The 18591-nt window shown below is 35.4% G+C and overlaps 1 protein-coding gene, 2 long non-coding RNA genes and 1 pseudogene across 6 annotated transcripts in view; 1 reads left to right on the forward strand and 3 right to left on the reverse strand.

Annotated features, from left to right (window-relative positions):
- The window catches only part of LOC143908428 (uncharacterized), a 268255-nt pseudogene that overhangs the window by 242733 nt on the left and 6931 nt on the right, over window positions 1-18591 (forward strand). The window lies entirely within an intron of this gene.
- LOC143908415 (uncharacterized) lies at window positions 548-4392 on the reverse strand. Of its 3 annotated transcripts, XM_077426084.1 has the most exons (9): window positions 4101-4392; window positions 3801-3920; window positions 3618-3735; window positions 3274-3535; window positions 3073-3198; window positions 2887-2977; window positions 2633-2757; window positions 2439-2571; window positions 548-696 (listed from the first exon to the last, which is right to left on the reverse strand). In XM_077426084.1, the coding sequence occupies exons 1-9, from the start codon at window positions 4242-4244 to the stop codon at window positions 634-636; spliced, it is 1182 nt and encodes a 393-aa protein (XP_077282210.1). In that variant the 5' UTR covers window positions 4245-4392; the 3' UTR covers window positions 548-633. The 3 variants fall into 3 exon arrangements, with proteins under 3 accessions (XP_077282210.1, XP_077282209.1, XP_077282208.1); XM_077426083.1 differs by lacking the exon at window positions 548-696 and having other exon boundaries at window positions 1611-2571; window positions 3618-3729; XM_077426082.1 differs by lacking the exon at window positions 548-696 and having other exon boundaries at window positions 1611-2571.
- Window positions 9776-10824, reverse strand: LOC143908407 (uncharacterized). Its single transcript, XR_013260130.1, has 2 exons — window positions 10719-10824; window positions 9776-10630 (listed from the first exon to the last, which is right to left on the reverse strand). It is a non-coding gene; the product is annotated as an uncharacterized LOC143908407 (long non-coding RNA).
- Window positions 11003-12244, reverse strand: LOC143908429 (uncharacterized). The gene is made up of 2 exons (XR_013260139.1): window positions 11777-12244; window positions 11003-11691 (listed from the first exon to the last, which is right to left on the reverse strand). It is a non-coding gene; the product is annotated as an uncharacterized LOC143908429 (long non-coding RNA).

Here is an 18591-nt window from a genome sequence, read left to right on the forward strand (position 1 = left end):
CAAAATTATTGTAGATAAATAATTACATTTATTAAAATAAATGCTTAATTAAAAATTAGCTAAGAAATACAAATAAGAAATATTATAGAAAAAAATAACTTTTTTTGCAAGTAATTAAAACCAAAATATTATTTTATTTCTCGACTAACGGGCACAATATAAAAAAGTATGCACTACGTTTCGGCTCGAGGTTTGAGCCCTTCTTAAGTGCGGTCTAATCATCAAAATTGACTCGTCATATGGTACTGAAAAGACATCCTTGTGTTCACGAGAATATTCCAACATAGTCATAAAGTACAGGTGTCTCATGTGTCAAATTTCAAAAAGTTTGCATATCAAATATTTGAGTACCACATGACGAGTCAATTTTGACGATTATAGACCGCACTTGAGAAGGGCTCAAACCTCGAGCCAAAACGTAGTGCATATTTATATATATATATATATATATATATATATATATATTGTGCCAGTTATAGTCGAGAAATAAAATAATATTTTAGAAATATTATAATTGCAGATATTAGAATTTTAGATAATACGTATAAGAACAAAAATACTTTTATTCATACATAATCATACTTTTGACAAAATATGATGCACGAAGTAAACCGCATTCCATATGGCGAATAATTACATGTCATCTGAGCTTAATGATACCATTAACGTAACGTAAGAAGCGGATTTTCTCATGAGCTTAAAAATATAATGTAATATCAAATATATATTTTTTACATGTAATTTTTTAAATACGTATAATTAAGCGGAATATTTATATATGTTTTAAATATTGTTCGAAAACAGATTACTTATAGAGGAGACCGGGGCGAAGTCGGCCCTTTCTTCGGTGCCAATTTTTAACAACAAAATAAATCATTTTAGTAAAATATAGTATACCATTGTAAAGAGTAAACCCTTGGCTACAAAATTTATATAGGCATTTCTGGTCTACGTCGCTTTGTTCAACCGGTATAGAGTAAAAACTACAAAGGTGCAGAAATCGAAAAGTCAAAATTCTCGGGGCGGAGTCGTGTCTTCATTCTCGGACTGGATTTTAAATAAAAATACATAATTTTGATCATAAAAAATAATAGAATAGAAAAATGAAAAGCGGAAAATAATTTCAAGAAAATCAATTTTCTTTTTCGCTAACAGTTAAAGCATGTAAAAACAGAGTCTGGACGAGCGCACGCACTCGTTGTATGCCTTACGCCTGCACAAAATGCACTGTTTTTCATCGGCTGTGTTTTCTATTATCTCCGAGCATACGCAGCACATATTATTTAGCTTTTTTGACTTTGTTTTGGCTTGGAAACGACTTTGCCCCGAACACAAGTTTCAGGTTTGGGGTCGCTAAAATAATAGAAATTAATGAAAATAAAAAAACTGGGTAAATGTTTACAATTAGGGCCCCACGTCCGATGACCTTGAACTTGACATATGTTGTCAAGGTCACCCTCCTGAGTGACCTTCAGAAGGTTTTAGTAGGTGGTCGCTTCTTATTAAAAAGTTATAAACAAAAAAAGTTTGATTCTCACGCGAGACGAGTTATTACATAGGTTCGTGGCGCGCTTTTCAAGCTCGTTTATTGTATACAAAATATCTGCTTAAAGCAGGGCATACACACGTATGTGTGTGCCCTGCTTTATAGAAATTGTGATTTTCGTTAAAGCAGGGCATACACACGTATGTGTGTGCCCTGCTTTATAGAAGTTGTGATTTTCGTTAAAGCAGGGCGCACACACACACGTGGGTATGCCCTGCTTTATAGAAGTTGTGATTTCGTTGTGTGATTTCGAGCTTGTAAAGCGCGCCACGAACCTATGTAACAACTCGTCTCGCGTGAAAAGTGTATGCGTGAACTATTTCGACATATATATTAGTCATTTATGCCTTTCAATACTCAAAATAGCTGCTATATTTTTTAAACTTTTTTTGTTTATAACTTTTTAATAAGAAGCGACCCCCGACTAAAACCTTCTGAAGGTCACTCAGGAGGGTGACCTTGACAACATATGTCAAGGTCAAGGTCATCGGAGATGGGGCCCTAATTGTAAACATTTACCAAAAACGGCAATGGCTTCGTGTTTATGCATTACTCTTTAGAATCACTTACTTTGAGATTCGGAGAGACAATAATACTTAAGATATTACAAAGTTTCGATGCGGAAGAAATTTTACTTTTGACCTGCGAAACACGTTTGCTTCGATAAGAATCAGAACATGACACGTAACGTCACTAAAATCCGTTGGTCACGTGGGCGCCATAAGCCGCGCTAACAGTATTAATGGCGAGTTCACAACATGTAGATTTTGAGATAATTGCAAAAACGACTCCGCCCCGGGGCCGACTTTGCCCCGGTCTCCCATACAGATTTTAGATTTAGGTACTTATTTTCACGGCTATTATTCATATATACGAGTATACTGAACTTTACCGTGCTGTAACTTTCCAAACAAATTACGTATATTTTCGCCATAGTTATGTGACATGGTTTTTGACACTTCATTATTAAAAATAGCAGCATCCTTTTTGCTTCCAAAGACATTTGATACCACAATCCGTTATATCTGAAAATATATTATAGCTTTAAAATCATGACGGCATGAATTAATTAAATCAGTAACTTACGCTGCAACAGAAATCTGAGAACTGTGATCTATTATCTTCTGTCCTATCCAACTATTAAAGAAAAATCGAGTAGATTGAAGGAGCAAAAGTGGACCGTTTTTTATTAGTTCCGTATTAATCACGATCTGCACAATAACGCACAAATACAAAATCGATTTGAGTCAACATAAAAGAGAATATTTTCACAATATGTAACGGATCAACAATTTATTAAATAGCTCTAACTGTGTATTTAGAATGTATTATATGTATACCATAACGCATGTAGAACACTGAAGTAGAATTCCCAAACCAATGTCGGCAAAAAGGCACATCGCAAACGTCGATTCGATCAACTGGATTAATCTATTGACAACAAATAGAGATATAAAAATCCATGGAGCATATCTATAATATTTCAGGTAAACCTTATAATACGATTTATTTGATTTTATATGAACCTCTCTATTCTGATCTGCAGCTGTATGCATTGTACCAGCTTCTCAATATCTCTGTCCTCTTTAGATATAGGATTACGATCGATACATTTTAATTTATCATGTATAGCCAATTTTTTTAAACGGTAACTGCAAGTATATAGTCATGTATGTACATAGGAGAGATATTTTTTATAAAAATGAGACAAAACAAAAGTAGGATACCTTAATATAGCCAGTGTACCACAGGCATGTTGCAGCAACGCGAAATATATGGTATCTGTTGCGATCACTATCGTAACACACATAGCGTACCCTGCGAACGTAATTGCTAAAAGAATGTAATAATGCTTTTCCAAATTCAAAAAGAACTCGGCGGGGTGCGGCATTGTCTTCGGTTTTGTTACGTTTAACGTCAGTATGATGTCGAATAAAGGTACGGTGAGCGGCGCCGTCACGAAACTGGTTGCACCCGTGCTTGTAAAAACTGGTAAAAAGGAATTGTCTCTCTTTGCATAATTGCAATGCTCAGTGGAACGGACGTTGGGTATACTTATCGTTAAGCTTACTTAAGTAAGCCACTGTGAATATCCGACTTTTCTCGGCATATTCTATCAAAATCCAAATATCATGATATTTCGCCAATAAACACCAATCGTGACGCACGTGCTCAATCAGCATCTTAAACTGGAGGTACAGCAATTTTTCTTGGACGAAAAATAACTTTCTGCATTGCGACACAATTTACTTACTTTTTTAGCTTGCCAATGGACACTAATTACTTTCAAGAGACATAGAAGCGCTCCAAGTAAAGTTGGCAGAACATCGTAAAAATCGTTTAAATTTCTCATACGTTTAAACAAGAATGCGACCTATTAATAAATTGTAATTAATTTATCGTGTCGTATTTAATCTGAAATACGTGACTTTTGATGTAACTGTACAGATTCGAATGGCGCAAAAATCGCCGACAATTTCAAAAAACTCATAATATTGAAACTCTAATTGATCCTCTTACGATTTTTTTAGTCCGTCTATAAATTGCGAGATACCTGCGGCAGGAGTATAATCAGTATACCAAGTATTGCACAATAGAAAAATGTGTTTTTGTTAGACGATGACTGTGCCGGCCACAGACCGAGAAACGACAGCAGCAGCTTGTTAACTCGAAAATATCGGGTATCAAAGATGTCCATTGGCCTGTGCTTGTTGAAGCGGAATTCTTGAATAAGTCGAAGTGACGTTTCCGTTAACCGCACGATTCATTTGATATTCTCTTGGGGTGTCGATACGTTGGCAAAGAAATACACGTTATAATATTCCGATTTAAATGGAATCAGTAATGAGAGAAGTCGCCTCCCGCGGCCGGACGATACGCGAGGAGTCCTGCAATTTTAATTTCGTCGTCAACATTGTGGCGTAAAGCAATACGGTGGTAACGCTTTACGTTCTGGATAGCATATTCATTTTTATAAAACAGACGAGATAACAGTTATACGTCGCATGACATAGTTGGTTGCCATATGTCAATTATGTTAGATATATAACAGTACAAAATACAAATATTTTATTAAAATATTTAATCCAATGAGAGAATACAATTTGTATTTAAATATAAAGTTTATATATGTATTTTTCAATATATTAAAAAATTTAATCACAAAAAATTACAAAGGTAACAGTACAAAATAAAAAATATTTTATTAAAATACATAAATTTTTCTTGTAAAAAAACTTGGCGCTGTTAGACCTCGAAATTTTAAATAAATAAGGACAACAATAAATAAAAATAATTCAGAGAAGAATGCGATGGGAGTAATATTAAATGATTATCAGCGTGGATGTGGGAGTGAATGATATGGGTGTGCGTGACGACGCGGACGGCGGATAATGCGGCTTATATAATTAAGTATAGAATAAATTTATTTATTTATTTAAAATTTTGAGGTTTAACAGCGCCAAGTTTTTTTACAAGAAAAATTTATGTATTTTAATAAAATATTTATATTTTGTACTGTTACCTTTGTAATTCTTTGTGATTAAATCTTTTATTCTATTGAAAAATACATATATAAACTTTATATTTAAATACAAATTGTATTCCCTCATTGAATTAAATATTTTAATAAAATATTTGTATTTTGTACTGTTACCTCTGTAATTCTATGTGACCATTAAAAAATACACATGTAAACTTTGTATTTAAATATCTTGTATTCCCTTGTTATATTTAAATAAAATTTTTTAATCTTATAAAATTGTTATCATACATTCTTTTCTAATTGACACAATGTAAAGATTTTTCAAAGTAGTGCAACAATTATTTTTTGAGGCAATATACATGTTCTCTCTGTAATTGGCGCTCTAATTTAATGAGATATCACTTCCTTTTTGTAATTGTAATAAATCACTTGAAACGCGACTCTTCTTTTTGATAAGGTAACATAATTTTGTGACGTGTATCACTTGGGTTATAATTTTTCGGAAATAAAGATACTACTGCTTAGATTTTTTCGAGATTTTTCGAGATAAAGATACTAGTGCTTAAATTTTTTCGAGATATAAAGATCTACCACTTGTTACTTAGGTTTTTTCGAGGTATAATACTACCACTTTCTTTTTTTTTTAGGTAACAACATATACAATACTATACGTGTACTTGGCGCCTTTTTTTACCTTTTTTTAAAAAAGGTAATTTTGTGCGGATATCACACCTTTTTGTAGTATATTACGCATTGTATAAACAGTATGTACAGGATAAAGCTATTTGGAGGTATAATACTACCACTTTGTTTTTTTCAAGGTAACAACATAACAGGGTAACAACATAATACATATACACTATTATGCGTGTACTTGGCGCTCTTTTTTACCTTTTTTTTAAAAAGGTAATTTTGTACGGATATCACGCCTTTTTGTAGTGTTACGCATCTTAATCTTATAAACAATATATCTTATAATCTTATAAACCGTATATAATACAAGGTATGAAGCTAAAAGTGTTACGGACTATTATTTCTAAAGAAAACAACAATTTAATATTTTGCTTAGTTTTTTTAAAATAATAATCTGTAACCCTTGTAGTTGTACACCTTGTATATATTTTTCAATTTCAACATAAAACATAATCGCAATAAAGCATGATTAATGTTAATAAGTCGTTAACTGTAAAATTCTTTATTTATTTTTATTTGCGTGTCTTATTGAATGTTGTTCGCAACTGTAAATGTACCGATATCTTCAGGTATCGATATTTTTGATAATTATTTTTACGTCAGACATAATTTTAATTCATCTAATTTTTATTATGTCTAGACATAATTTTCGTCCAATTTTTATTATGTCTAGACATAATTTTAATTTAGCGATTTTTATTATGTCATGATATAATTCTAATTCTGCCGCTAGGAAAATTTTAAGTCGATTCTTATGAATCAAGCTTGAATTCAATGTCTAGGTGTCCCAGGTTGCCGATGACGAGGTCCACATAGCGCGCTCTATAGTTTTCGGTATCCAGGTGTATTAATACCTTGAATTCGATGGCCACGTGTTCCAAGTTGCCGATGACGAGGTCCACATAGTGCGCTTCGTAGTTTTCGGTGTCTACATGTATTAATACCTCGAATTCGATATCTACGTGTCCCACATTGGGTGCGTTCAGCCTACTTTGCTAACCTAGCAATCGTGAGCAGTTGCTCGTTTTTGCTCGTTCCTCTCTTTTGACCTACTGAATTAAAAAGAGAGGAAACGAGCAAAAACGAGCGACTGCTCACGATTGCTAGGCTAGCGGAGTATTGGCTAAACGCACCCATTCAGATTTAAAATTATTAATACACCTAGACACCAAAAACTATGAAGCGCACTATGTGGACCTCGTCATCAGCAACCTGGGACACCTAGACATCAATTTCAAGGTATTAATACACGTAGACACCGAAAACTACGGAGCGCAATATGTGGACCTCGTCATCGGCAACCTGAGACACCTAAACATTGAATTCAACATATTATTACACCTGGACACCGAAAACTACGAAGCACATTATGTGGACCTCGTCATCGGCAACCTGGGATACGTGGACATTGAATTCAAAATATTAATACACGTAGACACCGAAAACTACGGAGCGCAATATGTGGACCTCGTCATCGGCAACCTGGGACACCTAGACATCAAATTCAACGTACGATTACACCTGGACACCGGAAACTAAGAAGCGCACTATCTGGATCCCGTCATCGGCAACCTGGGATACGTGGACATCGAATTCAAAATATTAATACACGTAGACACCGAAAACTACGGAGCGCACTATGTGGACCTCGTCATCGGCAACCTCGGATACGTAGACATCGAATTCAACGTATTATTACACCTGGACACCGAAAACTATAAAGCGCACTATCTGGACCTCGTCATCGGCAACCTGGGATACATAGACATCAAATTCAAGCTTGAGTCATAAGAATCGACTTAAAAATTCCCTAGCGGCACTTGCTGCCAAGCGTAGAGAACCTTCTTTTCCGTTGACTCAATATTTATTATATATATACCTAATTTACCTAAATAGAAATCTTCCTCCTACTCCTGACCGATAAGTCTATCGACCTAATTTCGAAATACGCGCGCGATATCGAAACTGGCGATACCTGCGCCGCCAGCGTCGAAAAAGTGAAAGTAACGTTTCTGATTATGACGTCATCATATCAGACGTCGGCGTTAGAAGTAGAAGTATCTTAAAAATAAATTTTCACATTTGGACTTTGCGTCGCAATATCTCCTCTCGTAGGGCACGTAGCGGAATATTATGAGAGAAACCCCCCCCCCCCTAATTAGACCCCAAGCTATCGATCAAGCCTACTTAGAACTTGATCCGTTCACTCGTTATCGAGATCTCAACATCTCGACTACTCGCAACCCGTCGCGTCGCGTAAAAGAGTCACGGTCAGTCTCGCTCCGCGTGTACTTGGCGCGAGACACTACCGTGTCTCTTGATAAATAATATATGATACTTAGGAACGACGAAGTTCACATAGGAAACTTTTTTTGGATAAAACAAGTGATAAAAAAATACGATATTCTGTGTTGTGAAATATAATTAATTGAATTTTTTTGCATAGGGCACTGAGTCTGGAAAAGTAATTGATGCAACCATGGGCGAATATCGAAAAGAAATTGAGGAACGATTCGTAAAAGCAGGTTGCGAAATACACGGCGACTACACAGGATTGCAAAGACATGCAAAAATTGTCTATTTCAATATCTACGAAAGAATGCAAAACTCATTGCCACATGAAAGTTGGGGATTTGTTGCGCAAAATCACCGCATATAATATTTTCTAAAGCAGAGAATGATTATACTATAAAATTAAATATGATCATTGATTCGAACATGAACGGAGAGATATATTTTAAACAAAACCATATAAAGTGGTTAATACCTGAGCCAGAATCAGTGAGAGATATTGTTGAAAGTTTGAATTGTATTGATAAACTCTTGGTTTTTCAAAACATATAAATTTTTGTAATGAAATTGATAATAGCTTCCTCAGAACAGCTAAATTGTACATAAAAATGTTTATTGATATTGGATGTGTAAAATGCAATGTAATTTTTTTTTTTTTTAAATTATGGTTTTTCTTTTATATTTATTTCCTTATATATTTTTACATAACTTTAAATATATATTATAACTTTAATAACATAACTTTTATGCAGTCTTTTTTTTATCGAACACTTGTTTTTATTTTTTTGCAGATTTTCCACCAAGTTTCGATTGTTTTCGATGTTTTTGCATCTCCACTTTCTTCTCATCATATTTGCTTCTTCATAGAGGAAGCTTTGTAATGGTGAAAAAATTTTTTTTCGAGATTTTGATGGAAATAGGTTTAGAATGTTCTAAAATGTCGAAAAATCATATTAGTAAAAAATGTCCGGAAGTATGTATGTATGTGTGTGTGTGTGTACGGATTTTTGTACACGCATCTACTTCTACAATTTTTTAGATACCAGTTTGAATTTTTGCACACAAATAGAGTATCATAGAAAGTATGTCCTCCTCAATTTTTATTGAAATCGGTCTACCGGTATAGATTTTATGCAGATTTTCCTTTTTTTGAAAAATGTGTTTTACGCTGCCGTTTTCTCAATATTCGAGATAGCGATTTATTTTTAATTTTATTATATTTTCCAGTCTTTTTTTTTTCTACCCCTATATTTCATATATAATTGGTTAAAATTTGATTGATCAGATCTCGTATTACACACATTTGAAATTTCGAAGAATTCGTACATACATAGAAGCTTTATAAAACTTGATCTGATCAATCAAATTTTAACCAATTATATATGATATATAGGGGTAGAAAAAAAAAAGACTGGAAAATATAATAAAATTAAAAATAAATCGCTATCTCAAATATTGAGAAAGCGGCAGCGTAAAACACATTTTTCAAAAAATTTGCTAACAAAGCTTCCTCTATGAGGAAGCCAAAACAAATAAATACCGATAATTATACCTCGAATAAAATAAAAACTTGCACACTTAGGAACTATGAGGAAGCAATGTGCAAGTTTCTATTTGTTATTGTAAGTTTTACTGAGAATATGTGCTCTGCTTAATGTATAATAGTGAATCACCCGTTTTGTCAACGCTCCCTTATGTTCTTGACATCCAATGAACGGGAAACTCTCGAGGAGGATATTTTCTGCTATGCGCTGGAAAGATCCGAATAACAATTCAGCTCCTCGGCACCAATTGTCTTGAGAATTGCTCTTTTAATAGCGATCAAGAGATTGAATAAAGCGTCTAATCCGACGGGAACTTTAAATAGCCGTTGGTGAGTAACTTTATTCTCCTGTCTCTCTCACAATTTCCTTCACTCTTACTTGCCGACGAAAGACACTCTGAGCAAGACGTCCAATCTTTTATTTTGTTAGCAATAAACCCAGAGAAGTATGCTTGGGCGTACTCATTTGCGCTCCATACATTATAATCGTGAGCATCTCTTAAATCATATTCTCTGGGGTGATTTTCCCCTCGTTCGATGATTTTTTCCAAAGTGTTCTTTCATTCTAGTTGATTTGTTTTTGCTTTTAAATCAACATCTTTAGAATCAAGCAGTGTCTGAAACATCTCAATTCCTTCGACGTTCGATCCTTTCGGTGGTTTAACAAGTGAATAAAAGCTCATCAATCTATATATTTGAATAAACAGCAGAGGATCCGGGTGATCACTTGATTCGGATCCTCTGCTGTTTATTGATGATGACCCACTGGCATCGCGGTACATACCGAACATACCCTGAAAAAAGAAATACTGAAGCATTCTATTGAAAATTTAGTTTAGTTGTGATAACGTCAATAATTTTCAGAGTTGCTTATCTCTAAAGCATCTTGATTGAGACGTGAAGTCATCAGGTACTCAAATCCACAATTTTCTGTCAAATACATCATGACTTCAATTGTGCTTTTCAAAGTCAATTTAAATCCCTGATATGTCCCAGGAGATAAGAATTTCCAATTATTTTCCAAAGCTTTGTTGTGCCATTCCTCCAAATACTCTTGAAAGTCACTTATAGCCTGTATGGGGAAATTGTAAATAAAGATAGTTTTTTCTATTTTTATTTTCAGATCGAGATCGAAATTGAACAATAAAAGTATCACATACCTTAGAACTTTTGCTATCCGGTTTTAATGCCCCAATAGGACAGCGAGAGGTCATTGCTACAATAACTTCGTTAACTTGCTTGATAAATGCTATGGTCGATCCGGAATCTTTCATTGCAGTCTTTCATTTTTTTCTTTGTATAGATCCATTACAACAGCAACTTCCAGTGACAATACCTTAGAAGAAAATTCATATTCTATATTAGTATTTTTAAACATCATATTGGAAATCAAAGGTTGTAGTCTGAAGGTTTACCTGAAAGGCCATAGCAACATTCATTTTTTGATAAAACTTTGGATTGAGGTGATGGTGGGTCAATTTGTGGGCATTTTTCAATCCGAAACTTTTTTTTCCTCCATCAACATCTAAAACTGCCTCAAAATGTCTTTTTCTCACAATACCATCAGGAGTCTAAAAATAAGTCATCTACATTATTTAAAAAACAATGAGAATAGTTAGTTAACTTATTATGAAAGTAATAAAATTGGAAATTACCCATACCGCAGCTATAGACATAATGAGGTTTCTCAAAGCTTAATTAAATGCGAAAAGTCGAAGCAAAAGAACAACTTTCGTAATGGTGAATCGACATCGACTGAGCAAGGATGCCTGCAACAACTATTTGATCCTTCGATACCAATAAACAACTTCCACATGGAACGATTTCATGAGGCTCCGTCTGTTGTCACGACATCGACATGAAAGCCTACATTTTCCATCAAAATAATGCACTCTAATATTAATTTATTCAGAACCCTGCTGTTGGCACATCCTTTACTCAAGAATGCTCCCAATGTCTGAACTCATTTGCCGCAAAACGGTTGAAAAAGAAAAACTAAGGCGTGATCACCGCGTTGATTTGTTTGATCTTCGGGCGTATATTTGCCCAAGTCTGTAAATTCTTTAAACAACATATCTTTTCGATCAAAATTAACACCTTTGCTCAGTTGCATCTCATCCAGCACCAATGTACCTGTTAGAATAAATAGAAAAATTGGTAACGGATAACAGATACATATATTAGGAAAAAAATCATACATGTAAAGTTTCAAGCAAACCTCGTCTATCTTCCGGTTTCATGGCTGCAGCCTTCATCCGTAAAAGCTCGAAAGTTGATGAGCAGAAACCGTACGAAGCCTTCAGGTTCTTCAAGTACTTAGTCAGGGTATCGATCGTCGGCAGTTGAAGAATTTGGTGTTTCCGCAAGTGCTCATATACTTTGCGATTCTTAATACGAATCAGTAGACACTCTAATATCCAATCGTTTGTATATCGTATTCCATTGGGACCCTTACATTTTGCAGCAGCCAAGCAAGCTCTTATAGCTGCTTGCTGCACTTGCGGCTGATTTTTAATGGCATCTTCAACCGTTTTGTCAGATAGTGCAGCACAACGAGAATGCAGTTCCTCAATATTTTCTTCTTTTTTTTATCTGTAATTTAAAATATAATCTAAACATTATAAAGAAATAAGAACTTAATGATATTTTAATCGCATGGTTATATACTTACGTAGTTTCTCATGCGACTGTTTTGTTCTTTCAAATTTCTTATTATTTTTTTTATTTTGTATTGTTTTATATTAAACCGTCTCGCTCTTTTTCTTTCATTACGATTTTTTATTTTACGTCGTACTTCGCATGAGCCGCATCTCTGACTATTCAGGTTTGACGTCAATTTAACAAAACCAAGGGTACAAGGAGTGTCATGATCACTACAGGATTCACAGGATTCACTACATACATGATTTTTGCTGACAGTTCTCATGGCAACCAAAAGATCTTGAAAACAATGAACTTTGTCCACTATATTTAACTTGACAACTTCATCCCCAAGTCGGACCTGAAAAAGAAAATTTATCAATTATACTTGTAAAATATTACCAAAGTTAATACAATTTTATTTTATTATGGATCTGATATAAAAATTACCTCTAAGTTCATGTCCTTTCTTACTATTAATGTTTTTGTTGTATATTTATCAAATCACCGTAGTAAAAAAAATAATGCCGTCAGTAATAACCCTATTCACCATTTAATTATCTCGCTGGAATGCTCTGGAGCTTCAAAGTCTCTTTTCAGTGCCTCGATGGTGTATTCTATTGCTTCGCTACCTTGGATAGGTAGTATGTCTTCAAACGGAGTAGAAACCTGAAAATTTCCATTTTTTTGTAGAGAATATCTCAAATATATTTTCAAAGCATAATTTATAACAATTTTCAACTTACACATAAACTTTCGTCTCCTGCATCCATGGACTCTTCTTCAAAATTATCTTGATGGACATCGAAAATACATGGTACACTACCTTGATTCAATTTAAATTTTTCACGTGGTATTTCGTTTATTGTTTCATCTTTCAAGACAGTTCGAAAAGTCCGCTCAACATCGTTGTCCTTGAAATGTTTATCGCAAATACGTAAATATTTTCGAGTAGCGTTTCCCTTACTCAAAAACGGAGAAATCTTATCTATCCAGATTTGATTTTCATGAAAATCCTGAAAAGTGAAAAAATCAAACTGATTGTATGTTTTTGAGAAAATGATTGTTATTCATTTTTATTTCAATCAAATACACTTACCTTAATTCGGAAATCCAAATAACGTCCTTTTATTCGAATCCAAATTGGGACATTTACTCTCACAATTCACAATGCAACACACTTTAGACATGATTTCACATTGTTTTAAACGGTTTGCAACAAACAAGAAGACTAGAGAACAAACAACGTAAAGATTCGAATTTATCCAGCACGTAGCGTAGTTCATGAATTGGCCGGCGACCATACTGCGAACAGCGCCGGACCACATTTTGACTCACCCCCACCACTGGAGTTCGGTCTCCTGGTCTCTAGTCTTCTTGTGCTTAACGTAAGTTAGCACCTCCACTCATTAAAATTACATATATCCTCTTTTAAAAAAGGCATGTAAAAAATTTTATTGTTGCCGCTTTTCCGTGATGTTGATTGGTTCTCTTGCTTGGCTCACTTCGTGCTACAAGAGTAACTGTCATACGTGGATGTCAAATATGTCTTATACCGTAACCTCGTTATTAATAACCTTGCGTAAATATATATAATGAGATAATTTTTTAATCTATATATATAAAGGAAGATGTCCTGACTGACTGACTCAATCACTCACTCACTCACTCATCAACGCCCAGCCCAAACCCCTGAACCAAATTTATACCAAAAGTATATGAAATAGGGGTAGAATTTTCCGGGGAGTGCCACTATGTGTATAGTTTTTTGTTACCGGTTTTCTGGAAACCGGTTTTTCTAATTCTTCTAATTTTTCGGGAAATAATTTACTGAATTTCAAAGAATTGTAGATCAAACAGGGGTAAAATTTTCCGGGGAGTGCTATAAAGTGTATAATTTTTTGTTACCGATTTTTTTGGGAACCGGTATTCGACATTTTTTTATTTTTTCGGGAAATAATTGACCGAATTTCAAAGAAATATATATGAAACAGGAGTAGAATTTCCCGGGAAATGTCATAATGTGTATAGTTTTTTGTTACCGATTTTCTGGAAACCGGTTTTTCTAATTTTTTTTTAATTTTCGGAAAATAATTGACCGAATCTCAAAGAATTGTATATGAAACGGGGGTAGAATTTTCCGGGAAATGTTATAAAGTATATAATTTTTTATTACCGATTTTTTTGGAAACCGGTATCAGAAATTTTTCAAATTTTTCGGGAATTAATTGACCGAATCGCAAAAAATTATATATGAAGTAGGGGTAGAATTTCCCGGGTTGTGCTATAAACTGTATAGTTTTTCGTTACCGATCTTTTTGGGAATCGGTATCTTTTTGGAAATTTGTTTTGAAAGTATTGTATATGAAGTAGGGGTAGAATTTTTCGGGGAGTGTTATAGAATGTATAATTTTTCGTTACCGATCTTTTTGGAAATCGGTATCCGAAAGTAGTATTGACTGTGAAATTTAATAACGTCAAAGGTCGCACTAAATAAGTTTTTACTAATCAATTAATTGCTCGCGACAGTTACGAATTGAAGTGACTGATTTATCAGTTTTGACATATAATATGTGAAAGCAGCAACTTCATAACATAACACAGACAAATGACATAGACACTACCCGGTGCATCGTCGTATATTTTCGCGTTATTAAGATTCAACATCGACCTCTATATCTAGGGCAGCGACATTATTCTTTGGTTTACCCTTGAAACTTGGTGACATTTATGAGTATATGTTCGGCTCAGAAATTCGAGTTCAGAAGTTCGAGCCAAACATATACTCATAAATGTCACCAAGTTTTAAGTTAATCGGCTTCTCACATTCTATATAGATAAGTTGATAATTTCACTCAGTATATGTCAGTTGTTAGTAAATGTCAAAAGAAATATATGGAAAAAGAAATATATGGAAATAGAAAGTAATCTAAAGAAAATGGATATTGAAGAAGGAAAACAAGAGTAAAAAAATTAAAAAAATCTATATATATATAAAAATGAATGTATGTATGTATGTATGTATGTATGTATGTATGTCTTTTATGCACTCTTAAACTATTCGACTGGTTTTGAAAGTATTGTATATGAAGTAGGGGTAGAATTTTCCGGGGAGTGTTATAGAGTGTATCGTTTTTTATTACTGATCTTTTTGGAAATCGGTATCCGAAATATCCCCAATTTTTCGAAATATAATTGATTAAATTTTAAAGAATTGTATATGAATCAGGGGTAGAATTTTCCGGGGAGTGCTATCGAGTGTATAGTTTTTCGTTACCGATCTTCTTGGAAACCGGTATCCGAAATTTTTTCAATTTTTCGGGAAATAATTGACTAAATCTTAAAAAATTGTATATAAAACAGGGGTAGAATTTTCCGGAAAGTGCTATAAACTGTATAGTTTTGTGTTACCAATTTTTTTGAAAACCGGTATCCAAAAATTTTCCAATTTTTCGGGAAATAATTGGCCTAATTTTAAAAAATTGTCCACATTATAAAGAAAATTTAATTGTTTTTCTCCTTCAAATCTTTCAAATTTTAAATATGTGTATAATTTTTTGTTACCGATTTTTCGGAAACCGGTTTTTCTAATTCTTTCAATGTTTCGGGAAATAATTGACCGAATCCGAAGAATTGTATATGAAGTGAGGGTAGAATTTTTCGGGGATTGCCATGATGTGTATAATTTTTCGTTACCAATCTTTTTGGAAATAGGTATCAGAAATTTTTCCAATTTTTTGAAAATTAATTGACCGAATCGCAAAGAATTATATATAAAATAGGGGTAGAATTTTACGGGGAACGCCATGATGTATACAGTTTTTGTTACCAATTTTTTTGGAAACCAGTTTTTAATTTTTTCAATTTTTCGAAAAATAATTGATGATTGAATCTCAAAGAATTATACATGAAATAGGGACAAAATTTCCCGGGAAGTGATATAAAGTGTACTATTTTTTGTTATCAATCTTTTTGGAAACCGGTTCCACATGACCAATCCCAAAGAATTGTATATAAAAACAGGGAGGGAATGAAAGAGGGGGAGAGGGAAAGAGAGAGAGAGAGGGAGGGAGAGAAAGAAAAAGTAAAAGTGATAGAGGGAGAGAGGAAGAAAGGGAAAAAAAGAGAAAGAGAAAGAGAGAAAAAGAGGGCGGGGGAGAGAGAGAGAGAGAGAGAAAGGGAGAGAGATTATTTGCGTGTTTTACTACATATGTCTTCCGGGGCGAAGCCCGGGTAACCAGCTAGTTTTTTTGTAAACAGATAAGAGATAAATAAATCCACATGCCAAATTTCGCATTGATCCGTTGTATAGTTTCTTCACCAGAAAATTAGAAAAAAAACGATAAATTTAGCGAAAAAAAGGGAATCCCCCCTTAAAATTGCGTATTAAATCAATTTATTGTTCTTTTCTGCAATGCCGTTTGGTTCTTTCATTATGCTTACTTCGTGAGTGACTGTTATTATATATTTTGACAGTTGTGTGTATCAAGGCTAAATAACGCGCGCGAAGCTCGCGTCTGTGGTGTCTAATACTTATAAAAATAGTATATTTATCTAAAAAATTATACCAAATTTATTTAAATAGTTATAAATTGGTTTAAATTAGTTTAAAATATTTTCAATGTTTTACATGTATATCTGTAATTATGAAAATAAACAGTTTTATATTATATATATATCTCCAAAAAATTAATTTCCTATAAAAGAAAAAAAAACAATTTTTTCATTTAACAAGAAATTAACTAATATATAATATAACTAATAAAATAATATTGATAAAAAAATATATTCTTAATATAATTCGAACGTAACTTTTGTCATCTTTTAGTTTTTACAATTTGGACGGTTTTTTGAAAATTATCCTCTTATACATACATACATACATATACATGATGGCCCACCAAAAACAAAACAAACGTGTCTTTTAGCATATAACCTTAGTTTAGCATTTAACCTAAGCTTGTTTCATTTTTGATAGGCCATCCTGTACATGTACATACACGTCCATACGTACTGTGACGTTGCGGCCCGCCGCTTCGTGGCAGCGCCCCGCCGCCGTCACAAGGCGCGGAAATTTGCGCCCAGGGACGAGCCAGAGAGGCGACGACGAGGTCTCCAGAGGCCAATAAGTCGATATCGTTTCCGCGTTTTGACTATTCTTTTATTTTCATGTATAAATTGTAATGCGCACGGCGCCTTACCCACACCACGGCGAATCTTCGAGGGAGTACCAATAACGAGAGGGGTCCGGGAGGACCAAGGACCGAGGAGGGGAGGCGAGAGCGGAAGCTACATGAATCACGGGCGGCGAGAGCAACGCGGCAGGCGTGCGGCGAATGAGGTAGCGATGGACAAGGCCGCCGATAGCGGGGCCCCAGGCGCCTGGGGAAAACCCGGCCTCAGCAATCTGCCTTCACGAAGTACCGGCCCGCGGGGTGACTGATCACCGCCCCGAGGTCAAACCGGAAGCACACCGGCTAGAACAAAGTCCAGTCCGCTGTCCAGGGACAAATTGAAGGAGTCGCTACGCCGCCGAGGGACCGTTGCGCGCCCCCGAAGAATCCACCTTACGACGATCCTGCGTTAGAATATTGCGCGAGCATGCAAGCTCGCTCTCGATTGGTTGGCACGCCCCTACGGAAGGGGGTGCCGCATCGATTCCGCTATCGAGCGAATCTAGCGAGACACTCTCTGGTCGTCCGTCGGCGAGTCCGAATGTTCTTCTTAAACTACGCGATAGCCGCCCCGAGTCGGGAAAATCCGTTACGCTGCGACGATCCTCCGTACGAAGTGACGGCGAGAAACCCTACGAGGAGACATCACATCGGTGAGGTTGCCCGCAGTAATTAATATCGGGATGTAAAGCCACGACGCCGCCCTCCGGTGCACGCTCTCGTCCGGGATAACGTTGTAATATCGCGACGCGTGCGGTCCCTCGAGACCGCGTATCGAATGGCGATCGACAGCGAGAGCGAAGGGTCTCGGGATGGTATCGTGGCCGCGGAATTGAAATAAAGACGTGATTGCGAGCCTCTGGAGATCGCGATAGATTCGTGGCGAAATCTGTTACTGCGAGTCCGTTTCGTATAATGTCCGCGCTCGTGGTTGTGCCTCGCGCCTTCCGTGTTCACGGCGTATCGGATTACCTAATATTACGTAGGTTGCATTGTAGCCCGCGTCGGCACATCATTCGCGTTAATCGGCCGTCTGTAAGTGGCTAATTGCCTCAGAGAATCGTGCGTGTTAGGGTAGTTATGTTCGGATGCGTTGTTCGGTGATTGCGTGTTATTATTGCTCGCGGTAATCCCGCACATTTTCCTCGCGTTTCTTCCAGTATTTCGCGCTACGCCGATTGCCTCGGCGTCTCGTTTTCGCGTTCGAAAATCACTGAGG

This window comes from Temnothorax americanus, unplaced genomic scaffold (genome assembly GCF_048541705.1).
Source record: "Temnothorax americanus isolate GAGA-0224 unplaced genomic scaffold, ASM4854170v1 Scaffold94, whole genome shotgun sequence".
Lineage (NCBI taxonomy): Eukaryota > Metazoa > Arthropoda > Insecta > Hymenoptera > Formicidae > Temnothorax > Temnothorax americanus.